At 37.0% G+C, this 24,163-nt stretch overlaps 1 protein-coding gene across 1 annotated transcript in view; it reads right to left on the bottom strand.

The window, feature by feature from the left end:
• Nucleotides 1-1,653: 1,653 nt before the first annotated feature.
• The window catches only part of LOC101832671 (aldehyde dehydrogenase, cytosolic 1), a 35,291-nt gene continuing 12,781 nt past the window's right edge, over nt 1,654-24,163 (bottom strand). Inside the window, exons 6-13 of the mRNA XM_040746543.1 lie at nt 23,531-23,659; nt 22,270-22,383; nt 16,671-16,773; nt 14,971-15,155; nt 9,527-9,691; nt 7,253-7,410; nt 4,503-4,577; nt 1,654-2,228 (exon numbers count right to left, since the gene is read on the bottom strand). Coding sequence (XP_040602477.1) covers nt 2,156-2,228; nt 4,503-4,577; nt 7,253-7,410; nt 9,527-9,691; nt 14,971-15,155; nt 16,671-16,773; nt 22,270-22,383; nt 23,531-23,659 — 1,002 coding nt within the window. The 3' untranslated portion in view covers nt 1,654-2,155. The remainder of the gene's footprint in view (nt 2,229-4,502; nt 4,578-7,252; nt 7,411-9,526; nt 9,692-14,970; nt 15,156-16,670; nt 16,774-22,269; nt 22,384-23,530; nt 23,660-24,163) is intronic.

Raw genomic sequence — 24,163 nt, 5'->3', positions numbered from 1 at the left:
ACCTAGGTATTTATCTTACCCCTTTTTTTTACTCTACTGTTATCCAAAATGTCAACATATTCACCCTCTCTTTTTCCTTGGCCTCTATTATTTCCAGTCCTACATGTCTCTGTCTCCTATACTTTCCACCTAACAAACTAATACTAACAGGTCTTACCTTGCTTACTTACCTCTTTTTCCTTTCCTTTCCACTCAAACTCGGGATATCTAACCTTGTCAATATTGTAAACTATTCACAGTGCTATCAGGGCCCTTTTACTCATTAAAACGCTCAGCACACAACAAGTAGATGTTTGGTCACCACCTGCTCCTCTCTTAAGCACATTAGGTTAACAGCTAGATGGTGACTTTTGCTAATGACAATACTCAACCTATGGAAGTAAATGACAGCAAGAGTCTACTGCCTGGAACATCGTGGTAACAAGGAAAACACCAATATAACTCTCTCACAACCTAGTCTCTCCTGAATACTGCAAACACCTCCACTGAAAGAATTGAGACATCCCAAATTAAAATAACAACAAAATTGAAACAATGATCTAACCCTGGATGAGCAGATCCCAATGCAAAATACAGGTAACAAGTAAATACAGGTTTTTATTTTTCCTCAAAATATTATCAATCACATAACAACGCCCCTAACAAAAACAACTTTGATGAAATACCAGATAATGATTTCAAAAAATGATTATAAATATGATCAAAAATTCTGCTATAGTCATAGCTCAGTGCCTTGCTCAGCCTTCATCAAAGGAACTGCTCCCTGCAACAGATGGGAAAATACCCAGAGATCCACAGCTAGTAATAGACAGAGAGTGAGAGACTTTGAAACTCCTAGTCCTTAGTGGGATGTCTTCATCAAATCTTCCTCTGAATCTTCAAACTGATACTGCCTTAGAACTGTCTTTCCTGCTGTCTTATTTTTTCAAAGTAACAGAGGTGCTATGTACATTTGTCTGAAGGATAGAGCATCAGACTTCCTCTGAAGTCTTACATCTTTGCACATAGATTATTACATGTCTCAGTCCTCTCTAGAGAAGTTGCTTTTTCAGAGAAAGATAAATAATACAGAGATTAACACCTGCTTAAAATGTAGAGAATAAATAACTGTGGAATTCTCAGAAATAAATGGAACTTCCGTATTACCATCCCTCTCCCCAAGGTCCAGGGAACATCATAAAAGAGAGGTACAAATAAGACTAGAGGTCAGGGAAGACTACTACATAACAGTGCCTCTGGACATGATGGGTTCATTGTTCTCATGAACTCATGGTGGTTGTGGAGGAAAAGCCAGTCAGTATTACAGCATGGATGCAGGAGCATAAAAAGTCGCCTTCCCAAGAGTAGTCATTAGCAGTTGATGGCTGCTGGGAGAAGGAAAATCAGTTTTCTCCAGAGGTATGGCTCCTTCCTGATAGATTGACCATGCCACAGTGAATGGCTTCACACTCATGTGCATTTGGGCAACATTATCTGGATTCAGTGGATCATAGTCAATTTAAATGTGCATGAAATTGGGAGAAGGATGTACATGGATGCAGATCAGGAAGGACTCATGGGGAGAAGAGATTTTAATATGATCACAATATACTGTACATGTATATGAAATTTTCAATGAATAAATATATATTTTAAAAACTCAAATTGAACAAATCTTGTGAAATTACCTTTATTAAGCTTCACATTCTAATTCCAGATAGGCATTTCATTTGACAAGCAGGTATGGCATTCTAGAAACCATTTCACAACACTCAGAAGGAATAACCACAGGGAACAGAACAACTTACTCTGCAGTCATTGTGCAGATTGAGTGATTCAAGGAGTCACTGACAGACAGAGTTTAAATTACAACTGGTCCTCCTTACCAGGTAAATATTCTAAACATTCTACATTGGAAAACACCTGATCATGACAGAGTCACAGAGAGCTTGCACCTAAATCTATCCTTTAAATCTATTATATGAATTGGGGTCCCATATTAGAAGGCCAATGATTCTTTCAGATTAAACTACAAGTGTTCTATATGTGGCATCAATACTAATGAGTCGCTTATGTTTAAGAAATCAATAGAAGACTTAAAGAAAAACACTATTGGGGTGACTATAGTAGATGTGTAGTCCTTGCTGAAGGGTTTCTCTTCACTCTGGTGACTTCTTTAAGAGTTCTTCTGAGATATTTTCATGGCAACTGTCTTGAGTTCAGTGTATTCATATATACCAAGCTCACCCCTAGAGATGGAAGAAAAATAACTTATAAACATGATTGCACACTGCAGTGTAAGTCAAATATATCTGTCATAATTTGGTGCAAGGTTTTTCTCGCTTATCTGAGTAGGGGCAATGTAAAGTACTTATTGAATACATACTAGTTTATATAGGTGCTAGCTTACCATAAACTTTATGACCAAATATAAACTCCCCAGTGGAGAGCAATATTCTAAAATGTCTTTTATTTTAAGTAATTATGTACTTGGCTTGTTTCCAGGGAAGATATCCATTATTTACATCACTTTATTTGTTCATATGGCCAACTAGTACATAATTCAATCTGATTATACTTTATTGGCCCAATAAATAGGGAAGTGTAGTTCACAATGCATTGTCTGGTGACTGAAGAGCAACAGAACAAACGGCCAACTGCGTGAGAGCCTGCATTCACTGCCTGCACTGTCACAGGAGTGGTGAAAGGTTAGAAAATAACCAAGTTCCACTTTCAGTCAGGATGCTTTGTTCTTCTGAAGCTGTAGTTTTAACAGGATCTTTTGACTGTGAGCCAAACAAACACCTAATCTTTGTAGGTGAGATTTTTCTTTATTAGTTTCTTTTTGTCTTGTTTTCTGATTGTGTGTCCTTTTAAGGAGGAATGAAACTTAAGATTGATCTAATTAGGGCTTTTTAGATTTTAGCAGATGTTGGTTTTCACTGTTGCTCCATGTCCTATTATACAGTTAATATTTTTTTCAAATCAACCCCAAATGACCAGACGTTGAATTGAGTTCATCTGTGGATACCACCGTAACTTATTAGGTTTCTACCTGAGACCAATTTTGGAAATCAGGATCTCTTTCCAGCTGGTGGATAACTTAATTTAGAAAGACTACACCCACTTTTGTTCTGCATTGTTGGGATAAGAAGATCACATACATGTATATAGGATTGTTCCCAGGATCATCAAACCTATACACACACAGGTTTACCAAGGAGTAATTTGTATCAGTCCTGCTCCTGAATCAGTTGTGTATATATACATAGATAATGTCTTTTTCTTTACAGCCAGTCATCAATAATCCCCTTTTACTGTTTTTGTGAATAATTTGAATTTCTGAATCTAGTTCTTCAAAAACCTCAAAAGCATGCTTTTCTACACAATTAAAGGGTTTCATCCAGCTGTCTGACGTCCCTTAAATGTATTGTTTCAATATAGTTCATATCTAAGAGGCAGACAATTTATTAACTCATAATTTTGACCAAGTTGCTTCCCATTGTATTTAGGGTTGCTAAGGCACTGGGCACTCTCAGAAGAGTTCTAAATGTATTGTCACATTATGGATGTCCTAAGATATAATGTACATATATTATTTTAACACAGACCACGAAAGCATCTATCCCCTTACATTTTTCCTTAGCTAAGAAAAATCTATACATTGCTATCTCTAACTTCTAAGTCTACTATATACAAATCCTATGGGACTGTCATCAAATGTTGATTCTGATTAAGCAGATCTGGAGGAGCTCTAGTAAGCTTTCTCATAACAGTCTTGATTCTCATGATAGTCTACACAATGCATAAAACAATATGAGATTAATCTCTGTCTGTTTCATCCCTGGTGTAAAGAAATGAACCTTAATGAAGTTTCAGGGAAACATTTGCCAAACAGACTTGACAAATACAATCAAGAGAATACAAATTCATCTGAGTTCTCTATTTGGGGTTCTTTGGGAACCCTGTTTCCAAATTTGTTAATTCTACTTTTCTGCCTTTGAAAATAACTCATAATTCTTGGAAGCAGTCAGTAATTATCTGGGGATGTTTTGCAACAAACCTTATTTAACACATGCATCATAGTTATTAGGTAGACTTCACCAGAAGCATATCAGTTTGAAATAATGCAATTATAATTTATTTAAGAAGTGTATTCAAATGATTAGAGTGTATTTATTTGCATGCATCTCAATATCATCAGTTTACCCTTAACCTGCTTTCCTAGACTCTTTCCCCATCTAGCTTCTATGCACATATACTATAGGCAATCCTAAAAACAGGTAGAAATTTAGTGACCAAGGAGGAGTACTTAGAATGGCCACATATGGATAGTAGGAGTTTAATAAGGTATATTCCATCTGTTACTGCTTTGCTACACTTTGAAAGCATTTTCAACATTTAAAAAACTATTTGGTACTAAAAATACTTTACCCCAAAAGCAGTGAAAATAAAAGAGTTTCTTGGGAGTGGCAATCCTTATGACAAAATAAGTGTTTATTTTAATAGAAAGTTTAACTTACATTTCTCTCCCATTTCCAGACATCTTGAATCCACCAAAGGGGCAGTGGAAAGAAAAAGTCAAATAGCAGTTAACCCTAAAACAAAGAAGATGTGACTACTATAGATAATACTTAATTCATCTCATAATTTCTAAGCAGGAAATTTAAAAATTCAGAAATCTCCATAAGAACTCCTTTGTTTCAATCTAATATGATCATAGAAATTAAAAGAACACTATACTTTAGAATGTAGAAAGCATCTATATATTACTTAGAAATAAATGGCACAACTATGAATTTGAATATATATTCACACACATATGTATATATGTATGTATATATGTACACACTCATATATATTCATAAACAAAAGGAAATATCTGAGGTTGGGATTGAATGGTGCTCTTTAATGTCTTACATGCATGGTATTTGTGGTGATCTTGAGGTCTATACACTTAGCATTCAAAACTTATGTACCTTTAGCAATTATTATGTGTGTCAGTACTTATTACATTTGTTTCAATTATTGGTCAAGAGATGGTTTAAACAGAAGTGGTGGCAGGAATTGATCCCATTGATCCATCTGATAATTAGCTTTTAGAAATATTTTGAAGATGTTTCTAAACGAAAATACAGTAACAATATGTGACGGAACTTAATAGAAGCTAAGTAGTAGATCAAGGTAATGGGAAAGTGTTGACTGTATTGTAGTTCTTCAGGCCATAAACAATTATTTTAATGCTAATGCAGAGAGAATAATGTTCTATATTTTATAGAGCAGCTGTTGACTTCTGACAGATGATTTATAAAAGTACACAGGACACCATCTTTAGTAAACGCAGAATAGTAATGTGTATTAGTTAGTAAGACTGAATTTACCAGTACTTTTATCATAGAAAATCTATGCTAATCATTATTTATACTAACATGATAGGACTTTGATTATTTCTTTTAAGAGACTTGGGGGTTAATACCACTATTTAAAAAACAGACTTTAGGCTCTTTTGCTTAATGCTATTTGTATATTAAGGTTTTACAGCATTTTTTAAAGTTTCGTTGAATAAAAGACCTATGCCCAGAATAAATCACAGATACGTATTATGATTAAGATCTTTGATTCTCAACCTCATCCCTCATTTGCTTGTTTATATAAATTTTTCATTCAACTAATGTGTGTGTGTGCGTGCGTGTGTGTATGTGTGTGCGTGCATGTGTGTATGTGTGTGTGTGTGTGTGTGTGTGCACCAAGCATGTTCCTTGCTAAGCCATATCCCCAGTCTCATGTTCTATATATTTAAGTTCTCAATGATACAGGCTTCATATTCCTTATCTGAAATGCAGGCAGGCAGAGTATTTCAGTCTATGGACTGTCCATACAGATTTTACTGGTTGAAAATACAAAATTTGAACTACTCCAAGATACAGTTTTAACATTATGTTGGCATATTTCAAAGCATTTTTATTTTGTCATTTTAGTGTGAAGCTGACTAAACTCATATTAAACTGTGAAAAATGTTGAGAAGAACTTTTTAGAGAATATGGATCTTACTCTTCTATTCATTGTATGGTCTTAATAAGTGCCTATAGTATTCCCTTAAGTTCCTAAATCAGTTCCTAAATTCTCAGCAAACTCAGCTCCTGGTTTTTGTAACAGAAAAGGTTTGGAATAACAAATAGTAGTATTGAGTAAGACAAAATATTGAGTATAAGAAATACATTGCAAATTTGAGCTAATAGTAAGTAGTTGATGATTCTCACTTTGGTGAGAGGAAAAGGTATTTCAAGAAATCAAAAGGGTCAGAAACTGCCTGGTTGAAAAAAAAATAAGGCTGTTGAGGAAACAGTCCATAGTAAAGAGCTGGTTGGGCAAAGTCTCAATTTAAGAGGCACATCCTGAGAATTTATACTAAAGTTAAATTACAAAAATCAAAGAACATACTAAGCCAAAAGCTAGAGAAAAGGCTGAAGAGACAGTTCAGAGATTATAGTCCTTGCTGTTCTTACAGAGGACTTGAATTGGCTCCCAGTACCTACATCCTATGGCTTACAACAGCCTACAACTCCATTTCCAGCAGATTTCATACTCTTTTCTGGCTTCTGCATGCACCAGGAACTCACATGGTATACTGACATACATGCCAGCAAAACACCCATATATAAAAATTAATTTTAAAAAATAATTAAATAGCACCATGTCTGCAGATGTAGACTGGTGATCCCAGACTCTCAGGAGCATGTTTCACGAATATAAGAAGTCCAAGGCTAGAGTAGGCCACAGAGTGAGTTCGAGGCCAGATTGAGGAACTGAGTTCCTGTCTTGTATTAAAAAGTATAAAGCACACTAGGATAGAGCTCACAAGTAAAGCATGTTGTCAGCTATTGTAACACCATAGGTTTGATTTCAAGTATGACAAATGATAGTAACTGTAATATGTCTAGTGTAAATAAGGTATCAATATATATTATCTAATATACAGTTAACTATAACAGAATTTTTCTTTCATCTCCTTTGTTTATAGTAGAGTATCAAGTGCCCTGAAATTATCTAACAATACATATATTGTATAAATCAAACAGGCATTAAAGGGACACTATTCTTCATAAGTAACTGGGAAAGCTAGATAAGGATAATTTGCTTTTTTTGTTTTTAAAGAAAACTATTTTTTACCAGGTCAGATGATTTCTCTGAATATTCAAGTCTAGAGGATGTCAACTCAGCCTGTCCATGTGGGTGATACAGGAAGGGCACACCTTACTTCAGACGCACTTACCACACCATCCCAGCCTGCAGAGCAGAAGACACGGTGATGGCTTTATCCAGGTCTTTCGTGAAGACTCCTGCTGCTAGGCCATAGATAGTATTGTTCGCTCTCTTGATTACATCATCTAGAGATTTGAACTTCATGATTTGTTGCACTGGTCCAAATATCTACACAAGAATAACACAAAAATGGTTAACACTCCATATGCTTTAAATACACTGCATATGCTTCCCTGGGATCTATTCTATATGGACTAAAGTGCTGTCTCTCACTTCATATCTGGGTGTAGGGATCAGAACAGGTGACCATGGCCAGGGAACAGGGAAACATGTTCTGATCATGTGTGATTTTCTCTGTGGAGCAGACACCAGTCCTCATGGCAGCATCTAGTCTTACATGCTGTGACAGAGCTGCCCTAAATGAAAGAACTGAACATCAAACCACTAAATGCATGATTTCCCTGGAAACAACTTAAACTCTAAGTCTAGTTTTCTTCATTGTTCAAGTTACTGCACAAGGCAGCATGACTGAAAAGGCAGTCCTTTGCTCTGAGAGAAAGAAATAGAAAATGATTGAGAATGTTTATGCTTTAGACACCAGTGTATCATTAATTCAAATATCATCCATTTTATTATATTTGGATACTTAAATAATTATAAAAATGAGCTGAAACAGCACAAAACTTTTATCCAGATTTTACTCGTCACTCAGTCATATACAGAATTACCAAAAAGTAAAAACGAAAAAAAACTTATTACTGGAAGCCTATCTCCAGAACCTATAGAAACCAAAACCTGAGGTCTCTGGCAATGGCTAGAGTCTCAGGATAGGGAACAAGATTTTCTAATCCAGTATGAGCCAGTCTTTGATTTCTACTGGAGTCTAATTACTAAAACCCAATCTGTATCTCACCCCCAGGTAATAGGAAACAACTGGGTTTTCACATAAATACGAAACTGCTGTATTTTTGGTAAGGTGTTTATCAAAATGAAATTAAAGGGCTTTTCTGAGTGTTAGTACAATTTCCTGGGAAATGGGAACATGAGGCGTCAAAAACACTCAATCCTCAAATGGTTTTCTGGTTCCAAGTCAATTTGGGTAATATGGGGCAGTTAGTGGCTAGTACCTGAAGGTTGGGGCAGACCCTAGGATTCTAATTTCTACCATGATCCCATAACAGGGAAACACGACACTGTGAAAACTGTAAATGGAAAGCAGCAGGAGCAGGACTATGGTGGGTTTGCTCAGAGTAACAACAACTTAGTCCACACAGTGTGGGCTCTACAGCGAGTATATTACAGGAGCCCAATTTCTTGAATTTCTTGAAGATTATTTTCTGCTTTATTGTCCGTTATATACATGTTAATCAAAATATGTAAGAAAAATAGCTATGATAAAAGAGGAATTGACCAATAAATGTAGCAATTGAAATGCATTTGAGGAATAAATTGATGCAGACAAACTAAGTATGGTGGATTATCCAAATACATTTGATTTTTATTTCTGTTCCTTATGTTCATTTCTACTCCTGGCAAAGCTGATAGTTCCATTTTCTCTTTCTTTGTTTATATTATGGAGGTAAAGAAAACAACATCTCAGATCCTCTTCCATATCAGGGACATGTGTATAGATATACTGGATATTTAAATTATGATTCAGGGCCTTTGAGTCACTATATCTTCTTGTAGTAACTGACACTTTCATTGTTTAAGGCAAATGCTTATATCTCTGCATATAGCAAAAGCCCTCAGACACATGAAGTATACTAGCTATCATTTTTATCACAAACTGCTTCCTCTTAATTATACACTGAATACTGGTACGATCTTTATTGATGCTACTTAGATGGCATTGCCCAGAACTCACTTTCACTTACCTTACAAAGACAGTCCACTCTGTCTCTGTGAGACTGACTCTTTTGTGTTCTTTTTTATAACAGATTTTTCAGTGTAAATTGTTCAGTGCTGGCCTATGTAACACAATAGAGTGCCCATTTGTTTATGTTTTTACAAATGACAGAGTCTTTTCCCATTCCTCTAAAGCTGTGAATGAAGCACCTATAGAAGTAGCTGTGGAATTTGTTCTGTGATATAAATTTGATATAAATTGTTTGTAGCCCACTGCATTCATCACTGGTCAGTCTTGATCACAACTTACTTTAGACTGTATCAACAAGCATTTTAGGGGAATGCTACTCAAGGAGCTGAAGGTTTAAGGAGGGACAAATGGTATACACACAGAAGAGTATGGCAGGCCCAAAAACAGAACCACATGAACCATTACCTCCTCTTTAGCAATGCGCATCTCATCAGTAACATTGGAGAACACGGTGGGCTGGACAAAGAATCCCTTGTTCCCCCAGCGTCCACCACCTAACTCCAATTTGGCTCCTTCTTTCTTCCCACTCTCAATGAGTTCAAGTACTTTATCATGCTGTTCCTTGTCAATCTAGTTGAAAGAAATCACAAGAAAAGAGTGACAGTAATGATAACATATTGTAAATGAGGGCTTCAAAATGCCAGGGTATTCATACTAAATCTGATTTTTCAAAATAGTTGGCAGGTATTCATCTTATTCTTCAGTATGTTTCTTTCTCATGAATTCTTATGAGAAAACCCTTAAAAGTATTTAAATTGAAAGTGTCCCTTGTCATTTCTTAAAAAAAATGACATTGTTCATTTTCTTGGATTCTCCCAATCTCCTCAAACTTGTGAAGATCAGAAGTGATTCCATGGCATGATTTTTATTTTTTTTTTATTTTTTGGTTTTTAACGAGACAGAGTTTCTCTGTATTGTTTTGGAGGTTGTTGGTCCAGCCTGGCCTCGAACTCAGAGATCTGCCTGCCTCTGCCTCCCGAGTGTTGGGATTAAAGGCATGTGCCACCACCGCCCGGCCCATGGCATGATATTTAACTACACTTAATCCCAGTTTCCACATACAGGTACCGTAAATGCTAGCTACAATCAATTATAATTTTAGAAACTTTGGCATTGTATATGATACCATGTTGCTATAAAATCTTATTACCTCATCACTCAAAGGGATATTTCCCTAAGAAAATCTCTTCATTTCTAGCCTATTATAGAATTGTAACTGACTTTCTTAAACCTCCAGCCCCCAAATCATGACAAGGAGACATATTATAAGTTGGGAATGCTCAGGTTTATCGCACTTGTTCTTTTCACTTATATTAACCTGTTTCTCTTCACCTACATTTTGTCTCTGGTTTTTTGATCTTCTTTCATTTGTCATGCCCTGTTTTTCTGCTTACCTAGTGTCTGGTTGACTGGAGACTCCTTGGCTGCTGGCTGGTCCCAAGCATATCCCTTGTTCTTAAAATTAACTAGACCATATACTCAAAACTCACTATTAGTTCTTGTTTTAAGTTTATTTCCCAAATTAAAGTGATTCCCTGTCTTTTTCCAGAAAACATAGCTGGTGGAAATCCCGTCCTTAAATATTTTCTAAAAGAAAAGTTTGAAGGTGTTTGTTTGCTAGGAACTTTATAAGAGCAATGGATTCAAATGGAATAGAGCTTTACATTCAAATGCTCTTGCAATAAGCAGCTTGGACATCATATTATAGTTAAAATAAGCTTCATGGATCTCATGATAGAAGAACTAAATGAGCTGGTGAGTAAAATCCATACACAAGATGAAAGGAAACAATGTTAAAGCACAAGTCTAATGGAAGAAAATTTGGCAAAACATAGGGACATGTTCATCATGGTTTTTTCAGTTATGTTTCAGATCAACCTATGAGCCCACTCAATAATGCTTGTGTGTATCAGAGGCCTTTATTGTTTCATGGACAACTCTAGGAAATTGGATGGATCATGATGTTGTTGTAATGGTCTCAAATATACACTTTAGTTTTTTGAATACAAAAATTCTCTTATTTCTTAGAGTTGATGTGCTGAAAATCAGATAATTTGAAGAAACACAGCATTACCTGTGGAAAGCCCATATTTGAAAACCATAGTCAAACAAGGCCATTTAGAATAAATATTAAAATGTATTAATTCAACTGATAAGTGTACAATACAACCCCTTCACCGTGCTAAATAGGAGCAAGAATATTTATGAGTTTATAAGAGAATTAGCATGTCTGCTGTGAGAGAGTGTTGGCTATATACAACAGGGAAGCTATACCCATGAAGTCTCAACAATATGTCCATCTAAACAAGACCCAAACAATGATGAAAGCAACAAACAATGAGTTGTGTAGTAATATTTTGTTTGTGTTCTGAGAAATAAAGCTTGATTGGAGTCAGAGGACAGAGCTAGCCACTAATTAACCATAGAAGTCTGAAGGATTGTACGTACAGGAGACATGAAGTCATAAGATGTGGTGGAGACAGGATCTTGGCTCTTTTCGTCCCATGAACAAAAGAGGCAGGAAGTGACTGTGCTGCTCTGCTACTTCTCTCATCCTTCTGGTTTTTACCCCAATATCTGACTCCTGGTTTTTATTGATAAGATTAATTAGATGCATGCTTCAGACATGGATGGAGAAAATTGCACCAGAGTAGGAACTATTGGAATTAATAGCTGATAACAGAAAGAATCAATTTTGCCAGAGAGAAATCCCCTGAGGCATTACCCAGTCCCAGACTGTAAACCACACCAAATTCACTGGGCAGGATATGTTTATGCACAATATGTAGATATGTGTGTAGTAATAACTAAAGAAGCTGTCATTAATTTGAGGGTGAAAAGGGAGGCAATAGAGAGGAGAAGAGGGAGTAACAGAAATGTATTCACATCAAATTCTCAAAGTTTATAAATTAATAAAAAACTAACTGCTTCTAAGAGGAGAACATTGTTACCATGCATGAAGGCATAAAGGTTTTTTTTAATTTAGTAGACATTTTTGAATATACACCAAAATCAGTGTGGTGCTAGATGTGTCAATATAACACGCAGTATGTCTCATTTCAGTGTGTGGCAAATCCCTGGGACTGATATTACTATGTTTCCATTATTGGGAAGGAAATTGAGTTGAGGAAATGTCAAATTTCTTTTTCAAATGAAAATACTGATCATTTCAAGTATATGTACATATAAACCTATATATGTGTATAATTAAGTAAAAAAGAAAAATGTTTATAAATAAACTACCCCTATATAAATAAGTAACATACCTATTATAACTTCTAGGAAACTCAAATACAGTTCATTGGTAACCATAAAAAGGAAGAACTCCTCAAATTGTGGAAGTTATTTTTCCTATACAAATGTATAGGGCTTTTCTTGTCACCATATATATTCAGTTGTGATACAGTATATATTCCCAAACTCTGTTTAAAAAGACTTGGTGACTCAATCAATAGTGAGCGAGATGCTAGTCAATGTCTCTTACCTTAAGCTCTTTTATTTTTGGTGGGGTTGCGGGTGGTTTGAGGAGGGGATTCTCTGTGTAGCATTTTGGAGCCTGTACTGGAACTAGCTCTTGTAGACCAGGATGGTCTTGAACTCCACCACCCTCTGCCTGCCTGCCAAGTGCTGGGATTGTACCACCATTATCCTGCATAAGCTCCTTCTTATTAGAGAGAGGGAAAGACGTTGAGATGCCTGGGACTTACCCCTTTTGTTGGCCAAATTCCCAGCATGCCTGTCTTTTCTACTTACACAATCAACTATGAACTCACAGAATGCATCCCTGTGCTAATCAAGTAGAAAATGGGATTGTGTGCTCTCAACTTCCATGAATCAATATTTAAAGACTATTTTAATTTATTCTTCTTAGAAGTTATAAAATATCGAAACTTACTTTTTGAGGATATTGATTTCTTTCCAGCTAAAGGAATTTATTGGCGCTTGTTTAATATTGTGGATGACAGATTCCAGTAGCTCCTCCTTTTCCTTACTGTCCTTTAAGTATGTAACACTGTGTCATAAGTCTAACATTTATTTGTCTTCCATTCATCTACTCTCTGTCTTCTATATTCTCATTTATATATCTAATGACAGACATATTTTATGTTTATGTATAGAGACTTAGAATGAGAAACAGTAACAGCAAGACCACTCAGAATTATACTTTTTTCTGGACTATGAGACACAAATAGAAATTTGAAAATTTAAATATGATGAAAATTACCAAGCACTTCATAATCTCTGAACTCAATAATGAAAAATGCAATGATACTGAAACAACACTGTAATTCCTTCGCTTGACAGTTACCTTATGTCTTTGGTTCACTACTCGGCATTGTTTTTGTCCTAAAGCTTTTCTACTTGTACGCTTAGGCTAAGTAGAAAATTCCAGGACCTTCTTCCAAGCTAAATCTGTCCAGAGAAAATAGTGACCATGTCCTCTTTGAGTTTTACGGGTTTGCCCATCTTCTCTCTCAAGGTATGGCTGGTAGTAATGTACTCTTTTTCTTAACTGAATTTAAGTTACACTTATTAAATAACTCAAGAATAAGGCTTGGTTCCAATTCAACAGGAGAAACAGTATATCATAGTTAATGTGAAAGAATAGCAAACAACTCCAAGGTCAATGTCCAGTCCCTAGTGCACTACTCTCAGGAAGAGTTCTACTGGCACTTGGGGACAGTAAGATCATTGTGGTGAGGTTGCCCTGTTCACTACTGGTGCTCAGCAGCATTCATTCTTCTGCTCATAGATATGAGTAGATCCCTTTCACCTTGTTATGACAATTTAATCTGTCTCCAGATATGGTCAATGTCCTCTATTGTGGGATACAGAGGGAGGAGTGAGCTTAAAAGGTCCAAGGACTTGAACAGTGAACCATGAACAAAAGCTGTGCAAAAGCAAAAGGTTAATTTTAGATGAGAAACAAAGACATTCATATTTGCAGTGGATGTAACTACAAAGAAGAAACCCAGAGTCCTCAAGGAATGCCTGGCTTTTGATAATTAAAAGGAGAAGCTTATCTGAAGCTCAGAATCCAAGACCTTCCCAAACATGATATCTTTACATCATAGAAACTGAGGACCCTGCAGAGAGTTAGGGAGTGCTTACGCTTATAGAATGTCAGCTGAGATAAAAGATTGATTATAAGGGAGAATTTACAGATATGTATACAAACTTCCAGAATAAAAATTTTACACAGAATTCACCAATGAAAGACTTCAAGAAATGATAGCATTTTTAAATTTTCCTTATTTTTGGTATGTCAATGTTAATGTGGTATGTATGTGGGTGGGTTTTCATGTTCGTGAGCATAGGTAGGAGCAAATGCAGGTACAGGTGCCAGCGACTGCACGTGGGAAAAGTGTATATACTTGCATTACATATACGTACAAGTGTGTGGATGCCAAAGGTTGACACTGAGTGTCGACCTCAATGGTGGTCAATTTTCTACGGGTGGGTAAGGCTCTCTCACTGAACTCATGGCTGCAGTCTAACTAGCCAGCTCACCCTTTTTAACCCTGGGATTACAGATGGATTCCTACTCACATCCCACTTGTGAATGTTAGAACCAGAACTCTGGTCTTTGAGGTTGTGTGACAAATGTTTTTATGTGTTGATCCATCTCCTCAGACCTTCTTTCCATGCTTAATTTCCCCCATGACTCCTAAAATGTTTCTAGATAGGAAAATGATGTCGCTGCATTTTAAGACTGATTAATTAAATCACCAGATCAAAACAATATCAGCTACCAATGAGCATAAATAAGAAGTTAATCTTACTCAACTGAAATTTGACCTGAAAACATGAGTTTTGGCATCCAAAGTTCTTGCTTAAGATTTACTCACCTGAGGACCTTGATTTATTCCTGAGTTCAGAGGATTTCCAAGAACGTATTTCTTAGCCCTCTCAACACTCTTTTTCACAAACTCATCATAAATTGACTCCTCAACAAAAAGCCTGGATGCTGCGACACAAATCTGACCTTGGTGGCAGAACACTCCTTCATGTGCAAACTCAACAGCACTGTCCACTACAAAGGAAGCATTCACAGGAAAGAAGGAACATTTTCTAAAGAATATGTACTCACACACACACACACACACACACACACACACACGCACATATTTCTCAGACGCAATATGGTGATAGAAAAAATGATCAACCATCTGATGAGACACAGACTCAATATATTTTACTGCTTGGAAGCCAGGTAACAAATTAACATGGAGATAATAACAACTAGAGAACTCAGAAAATATGGTGTCTATTGTGACTTTCTGAAGAACATAGATTTGTTTAGAAGATCAAGAATACTTGCAGATAATTTTATAACTACTTCCATCTTATCAATCTTCAGGCAATTGCATGTCTTTTAAGCGTCAGGTTTTAATTAGCTGACAAGATAAATCTGAATTATCTATTGCCTTTAATAATTTTAAAATATTACTGAATATTTTGCTCAATAGAAAAAAATGTTATATTTCTGATAATGATACTCAGACAACTAAAACTCACTACATCATAGCACTTCACCTATCCTTAATACAAGAAAAACATTTCCAAAATTTAACTAAAGCCTAAATCATACAAGCAAACTAAACACTTAGTTTAGGTGGTCCAATGTTCCTAGAATTTGTGTTAGAATACTGTTGATCCTAAACAAAAAGACATAGGTGTGTGTGTGTGTGTGTGTGTGTGTGTGTGTGTGTTTTAATTTTATAAGTGAGGATACTCAGTTTATGATTGTAGAACTTGCATGTAAATCGGTGAGCTAACAGTAGTTGTTGAAAGTGTAGTGTGGAGAGTTTCCAAAGTGACAAACTAGTAATCTTGCTAACCAAGTAGTAAGTTTTAATATTTCCAGTAAAGACCCCAATAGTGACAACAGTGAATTCTGTGGACCCTTTGTTTATAGCTTCATTTTAAGTCTGAGTCACTAAAGACTGGTTAAAGGAATTATTCCCCATACCTTTCAACTAGATCATTACTGTTTAGGAAGTAACATGAGGATTTCATTTGATAATAAAATAAGAATGATCTGGATCATTATTAATAAGGGCACAGCAAAACCATAAACTTAACTACCCTTAAAATGGAAAAAGAGAGAAATGATTTAACAGGTTCAATTTTCTTCTGGCCCTTTCCAGGTGAAAGATCCAGAGTGAAGGCACAGGAAAAATAAGAACTTGCTGGCAACCAGGCTACTTTTGGTCCCTAATGTTTCAGATATCTTGTGTCCTCATTACAATTAAAGATATGCAATTATCAAAAACATATCACATATTCTAGATTCAGTCCATTTATACTATCTCAGATTGCTACTTGGAAGTAGCAATCTACTCCAACCCAGGACAAAAAAAATCTCTCTGTACTTGTCAACTATATACCACAGGAACACTTTAAAAGCATTCCAGAATCACCACAGACTATAGTTAATTTCTTTTTACTTTGAAGCAAAGTCATATTTGAGACTCCAGGTGGCTGTATGACATCATCAAGCATCAGGAGGAAGAAGGTGAGATGCTAGCAAGGGACTTGTACTCACAGTCAGCATCTGCAAACACAATGCAGGGGCTCTTTCCCCCAAGCTCCAGGGTGACCCTCTTCAGATTGCTTTTCCCTGCAGCTTCTTTGATTAATTTGCCAACCTGAAATTAGATATCGCAGAGGAGGAGTCTTAAGTTGTTCTAGTATAAATGGGTTGTTTTTAATACTTTCCATTTATGGGACATTTGCACCTCTATTTAATTTCGTTTGGAGGAAACATTTAATGGTGCTATTCAGGATCTGGTACCTTCAAGTATAAAAGCCTCCATAACAGGAATATCCCCAAACACCTTATGCACTGACTTCTCATCCCTCTAATAACATTCAGAGAACTCTGTCAAGCTAAAACAGTATCTTCTCCATCATAGAAATTTCAGCTCTCTCCCTCTCTCCCAGCCCAGACTGCCTACAAGTTGGTCCTTTACATGGGATCAGCGCTTAACACATACCCTTCTTCAGCCTTGTTCTGATGAGATGGACATGATTCTTTTTTCCATGTCTCCCAAAGCTCATAAATATGTTCCTGAGTCCACCTCAAATGGTGCCATGTATATCTGTAATTCTAAAAACACAGTTGCTGCCTATTTCCCCACGTATTTATCACAGTTCCCTCATTCTTTGTCACCTACCTTCCTCCTCACCTCTCCCAGTCTATGTCTCCTTCCACTCTTTTCCTCTCAAACACCTGTCACTTTGCACAGAAAAAGAAACTGGCTCTGAGCTCTTTGTTCCTACTACACTAAGCTGGAATCCCACCATTCTCACTTCATTAATTCTGGTTGCCTCTTTGAAGAAACATACATTGCTTTTCTTTTATTCTGTTTTCTCTGTGTCTCTTTTCCTGTCTAGATAATTATCTGTGATCATTGTTGGCTTTGACTTTTGAATCTCATTTTTTTGTTGTTTTTTTCAAGACAGGGTTTCTTTGTATTGTTTTGGAGGCTGTCCTGGAACTCGATTTGTAAACCAGGCTGGCCTTGAACTCACATAGATCCACCTGCCTCTGCCTCCCGAGTGCTGGGATTAAAGGCGTGTGCCTGTCTTTGAATCTCATTTTAATTATCATTGACTCTTCATTGTATATATTGAGAGTACAATATGCTAACATGATCTACATTCTCTCTTAGAGACAACCGCTGCATTTTGCTCCTTTTATCATCTGGCTTTTGCCTACTCCACAAGCTGGAATGTAATGAAAGGTTTCTATTTCATCAGAAAATTCACCTGACACCTGACACTTGAATATAGAAGCAACATGAGTACCAGATGAAACAATGCTATTTTTGTTCACCGTAGTGTCTAAAATCATGTTGCTAACATGTATTTATTCAGTATTAATTCACAAGCAGCTATACATCTTTTGTGGGTAACACATAACACAGAACAAGACAGTCTTTGAGACTACCCATGCAAGGAAGAGAGACTGACTATTAGGCAAGGACATCCATGTCCTTGATTACATCTCAGACAATGAGAGCATAGGTGGGAGTCAGGGGAGAGGAGTTTATGCCAATATACAAGCCAAAGTCTGGGCAAATGAAAGACAAAGGATTAATCAAGAGATAAGAGCACACAACAACACACCTCCTAAATTAATGTGAGAAAGTAAGAGTAGGGACAAGGAAGCAGAAGCTGAGAATGCTTTGCAAACATTTTACTAATTGCTCAGCAGGGTGCTAAATGTCTTCTTCTTCCAGCTCTCACTCTTGTTGTGTGAAACTGAATAAAGTAAGAATTACAGTCCCTTGGATTTCAAATAAAGAACCTCAAAATGGGAAAGGAATCTTCTGTTTTCTCAGACATGCCCTTCTTATTGGAAGCCAGAATTTGACTAGTCTCCAAATTTCATTGTTTATTTTTCAGAAAGAAAAGGGGCATAAGGATAGCATTACAGGTATATCAAAAGGACACCAAGCTGAGGATTAGTTAAGATAATCATAGAACAAAGCTGCTGCCAGACTCAAGGAGCATCAGACACGGGCAGAGGCGAACTGGAGAAGTGCCCACAGGATCTGGGTTCAGGAGTGTTCATTGCATCCCTGTTACAGAGGATGTAGAATTCTAGGCTTCCTTCTGGCCTGCCTGTATGATAACTCACTATCACACTACCTATTAAAGCTATCATCGTGTGTTGGGGACCATCATGCCTTTTTTCCAAAAGACATCATGAATCTATGGTTGGTTTTAACAATCTCAATCAGAGATTTGCATGATACACCATTTTCTACTATCTATGAAAGACAAACATACACACATTTGAAAAGAGAAGGAAAATAAAAACTCAATGTCTTATTTAAATTCTCTGTTAAGTTTTAAAATAACATCTAAGTAGCTAACTGCAATTATGAAAAAATGAACTTATTCTCAATTCACAGCATAAAATGTTCCTTCTTAAAACCTTGAGTAAGTTCCATGTTTGCATGAGTTTTAGTCTCTTCATCCATCGAATAGAACTTTGTAGTGTCCAATCACCTTCTCCATCCTACCTGTTACTTGTGTTGGCAGTTTAGTGATGTCTTGATGGGAGCCATGTAACCTAGTCTCACATCAGCACGTGTCTACCTACCCAACTGGTTTCCTCAGGGCAAGATATCTGTGGAAGCAGACAAATACTTGGCAAAGACTAGTAGTCCACAGGGCAGCACAGAAATTTGCAAAATTTGTGCCTCCCAAGGCTCTTTTCTCTCATTGTATTGGCTGATTTTTAGTTTTACTTTGTCAGTCACACATGAAATAGTTGTAATTTTCCTTGGATATTATGTTCTTTCTCAAATACTTTTCCTTAGGATTCAACAAGGAGCAAATGCTTCTCACATTAGTTATCTGAATACTAACTACAACTCCTAATCCTGGAAACTTTTCTGACTCAATAGAGACATTGAGGTACATATGAGAAAATAACACTTGAAACATCATCTATATCTCACAGTTCTAAGAAGACAGTAAGACACATGTATACAGAAAAGGGAAAAGCCTTCGGAATGCACATAGTACCAACTGTTGAGAATAAGTTCCCTGAATACCAAGCATAGAATCATTTGAAGGATATTGTATGTTCCAAAAGGAAAAACTATAACGCAAAATGGGGGACATATAGATCTATTTTTACCATGCACAGGAACTTATATTGGTGGAAGAAGTATGGTATAGTGAGATGGCAAAAGAGTGCTCTATCAAGGTCTGCTTTTTACATAAAGGTTGAGACATGGGACCCTCTTGTAGAAAAGGGAACTGTAGAAAAGCTTATCTTCAGGACAGCCTCCAAAACAATACAGGGAAACCTTGTCTCGAAAAACCAAAAAAAGTATATCTTGCAGAAAGTAAAGAATTGTCTGGATTTGATGTTGTTGACCTTAAAGCATTATACCCATGTCTATTACTTTTTAACTTTGTAACCACAAGTAGCTGCCAGCTGACATAAGTGCTACAAGAGCAAAATGGTGACTGGCTTCATACTTAGTTAAGTCTGCAAAAAAAAAAATAATGAACTAGTCTAGAATAAGGTTATGTAGCATGTTTGAAGCTGCATTTGGGAAAGCATAAAGGGGAAAATGGGAGATTTCATAATAATCACAATGTATTCTTAGGTTGTGATGTGTTTCTTAAAGTCAAAAATATAAGCCATTATATGCCATCCTAGAGCCTTTATCCAGTAGCTGATGGAAGCAGAAGCAGAAACCCACAGCTAAACCCTGAATTTCTGGAATCCAGTTGTAGAGAGGGAGAAGGGATGAGCAAAGGGGTCGGGATCAGGCTGGAGAAACCCACAGAAGCAGCTGACCTGAACAAGGGGGATCTCATGGACCCCAGACTGATAGCTGGGAAACGAGCATAGGACTGTTCCAGACAGCCTGAACGTAGATGTCAGTCTGGAGATCTGGTTAACCTATGGGGCTTCTGGTAGTGGATCAGTATTTATCCCTACTACATGAATGGAGTTTGGGAGCCCACTCCACATAGAGGGATACTCTTTCAGCCTAGACACACAGGGGAGGTTTTAGGCCCTGCTCCAAATGATGTGACAGACTTTGAAGGTCCCCCATAGAAGGCCTCACCCTTCCTGGGGAGCAGAAGAAGAATGGGACTGGTGGTTTGTAGAGGGGAGGGGAGGATGGGATTGATATGTAAAATAAGATTGTTTCTAATTTAAATTAATAAAAGAAAAGAAATAGAAGCTATTAACAAAGCTGTTCATGTAATCCTTCTAGAAAAATTCTAAATATAAATAAAGACAGCCTGAGCAATTTGGGGTGACTTGAGTTCAACCCACTTGGTGGTTAGAAGTTTTCATTCTGCCAGTGCCCCTTCCCCACCTCAGGACCTGAACCTGAGTTGAGGTTGTACTCTGGAAAGATCTATTTACACTTACTTTTCACATATTCCAATAAATCATGCAGTATCTTTTTTGTCAATAGTTAACAACATTCCAAACTCACAAAGTGACACAAACATGACTATGTTTGAAACAGCGTAATATCTATATATATTTTGGTTTCTAATAGAAACTCATTCAATCCCCAGAATTATATATTTCACAAGTCTTTCTCTAGTACTCTCTCTCCACTTGCTGAGTCTTGTTACAGTTGTGACTGGTTCTGGTTTTTCAACTGTCATCTACTCATGGTGTAGTCTGGCACATAGAAAACCAAGGCTCTGCCAACAGGAACGTGGAAAAAAGCAGAATTTGTCTCCTTCTCAGAGTATGCTGGGTTTCAGGACCCATGACAAGGAGTCCATTCCATCTTGCCACAAGTTCTGTCTCATTGTTCATAAGACAATAGTTTGGAAGCTACATGATGTTTTGGCCTTGGTGGTGGATGTCTCTTATCTAAACAACAATAGGCTTGGGCCCAGGTGAACATATTCTTGACCCTGAATGTTGGTTGGCACATGTAGCTAACAAATACCTGGAGGATTAGGAGAAGTAAATCTCTTTGCCCTTTGTACATGATAGTAGATGTCTTCTGCCATTTTGTCCTCACAGTTGGTTGAACACATAAGATCATGAAAGAATAAACTAAGGGAGCATTCAGTATGGACTGAATGGCCCTCCTGACAGATATCCCGTATCTGTGTCGGGGATTCCTAATCCCTTTAGCTATCTTTTCTCTCACCCACACTCCCCCTCTCAGGCAGGAACCTCGGGCTGCTCAGCTGGCTCTGACTGTAGCCCCACAAACACAGGCTTCCAACAGTTGTGTAGACACAACCGCAAACAAGGCACTAGAGGTGAGACTCTACCATTTACTTTTCTTAATATAGAGGCAGTAATATCATTGATTCATACAAATCACTGTGGCCTAAATTGTATTTGCCACCATAAACTTTACTAATCATCTGACAGTCTCAAAGACTATATTTCTTCTAAGAGATGATAGTGATTATGCTAAAAATTGTTTGCTGTAGTCTTTCCACATTAGTAACAAGAATTTTCATCTATACAAAATTCATCTACTTGTCCTAGATACACATATTGTAGACTAGAATAAATAAGAAAACACCAAAGCAACTTTTGTAAAGAAAGCCTTGGTGGAGAGACACCTGCAAAGAGCATGCTTCTGCTTGATAGAGATGACACCTTCAGGAAACAACTCTACCTCTGTTGATCCCGTGAAGGACACTTTGTCGATGTCCATGTGAGAAGAGATGGCTGCCCCTGCAGTTGGCCCATAACCAGGGACAATGTTTACCACGCCAGGAGGAAATCCTGCCTACAAGTTAAGAAGCAAGCAGTTAGAAGATCAAGAAAATGATTCATAAAATATCTGAGGAGGAGATTGATGCTGTTTCATTGTGCTCACCTTGGGAGTACTTTTATCAAGAACACATACATAAGTATATTTTTCCTTTATTCATTACTGTTTTCAATTTCTCATCCATATGAAAATATCTAGGTAGAAAACCCTTAGGACACTGTGCTCTAAGGGCAAATCTGTCACCATTGGTGTATTAATTACCTCTCATTTTGTATGATAAAACATCAAGCAATCTTGGGAAGAAAGGGACTTATTTGGCTTATATGTTTTATCTATTGTTGAGGGAAGCCAAGGTAGGAACTGAAGCCAGGAACAAAAGCACAGACCATAGAGAAGTGCTATACGCTGCCTTATTTTCTCTGGCTGGAACAGCTACCTTTCTTACACAGCCAGGCCTACCTGCCTAGGATAGCACTACAGTGCCCTGGGCCTTAACATCAGTCAATGATCAGGAAAATACCCCATAGGCATAGCCACAGGTCAATCTGATGAAGACAACTTCTCATATGAAGTAACTTCTTATTAGGTATGTCAAATTGACAACAAAATTGTGACAACTGTTCATCACACCAATGATTACCTGTGTCAAATTTTACAAAAGTAACTCAAATTGATAGGATATAGGAGTGCTTGTTAAATTACTTATGCAGAAAGATGGAATTTATTGTTTCCACCAGCTAAACTAGCAACATATTGGCATAGCAGACATACTGGCATAGAAGCCTCCAACATTTAGAGATAATAAAACTCATGTAAATTTACAGAAGCACCTAGGCCAGTTATAAGCTGGATGGTGAAGATATAGCTCAATATTTCACCATTTGAGAAAATATTATATTTCCTCATGAACTTAAATTGATGAGATTTGAATAATATACTATAGATTACAAAATGACTGGCTATAAGCCTGTGTCATCATTTAGATAGAGATACATTTGTTTTGACTGATAAAAGTCACAGACTCTAGCATTGCTGCTTTTATCTCCATGAGTGGGCAGGAGCCATGTGTGATCTGTGAAGCTCACAATATGGGAAATGAGGTCTCTAAGGTAAGGGGGGAGGACCCTGAATTTACCTGCATGTGGTGACTCTGGAGACTCACCTCTTTTATTAAAGACGCCATGTAAAGAGCAGTGAGAGGAGTTTGTTCTGCTGGTTTGACAACCACAGTGTTCCCACAGCAAAGGGCAGGGCCTACCTTCCAAATGAAAGTTAACAAGGGTCCATTCCACTAGAAAGCAAAATTAAACAATGAACTCTTTGCATTGCTCGAAACCACATTGGTTATTGATGCTTGCCTCCCTGATAAAAGCTGACTAATATATTGGAAGTTGTGTACAATTATCGAGTTTATTTTACTTAAGTTCACAAAAGAAACTAGTAAACGATAAAAAGCACCAAACAAGCTATATAGGAGATGGAAACAGGAAAGTGTTACCAAATCTGATCAATTCCTGTTGTTGTGAATCCTTATTTACAAGACAAATGCTACTGCATGGTTCACATATAGTTAAGGATGTGGTAATTTCCTTGTGTTTTAAAAGTGTGAAATATCCTCATCTTCTTTCTCCTTGGAAGGCACATGCTGTTGTTTATTGTATTCTTACACTGGCATTTAGGCACTTGGCTTTGGGATGTGTGTGTGTGTGTGTGTGTGTGTGTGTGTGTGTGTGTGTGTGTGTGTGTGTGTTCTAGAGAGTGATCCCAGGAAGTTAAGCATGTTAAATGTGTCCTA

The sequence above is a fragment of the Mesocricetus auratus genome, unplaced genomic scaffold, assembly GCF_017639785.1.
Source record: "Mesocricetus auratus isolate SY011 unplaced genomic scaffold, BCM_Maur_2.0 Super-Scaffold_4256, whole genome shotgun sequence".
Lineage (NCBI taxonomy): Eukaryota > Metazoa > Chordata > Mammalia > Rodentia > Cricetidae > Mesocricetus > Mesocricetus auratus.
The sequence above is the reverse complement of the archived record's forward strand: the minus strand, read 5'-3'. Positions and strand labels throughout refer to the sequence as shown.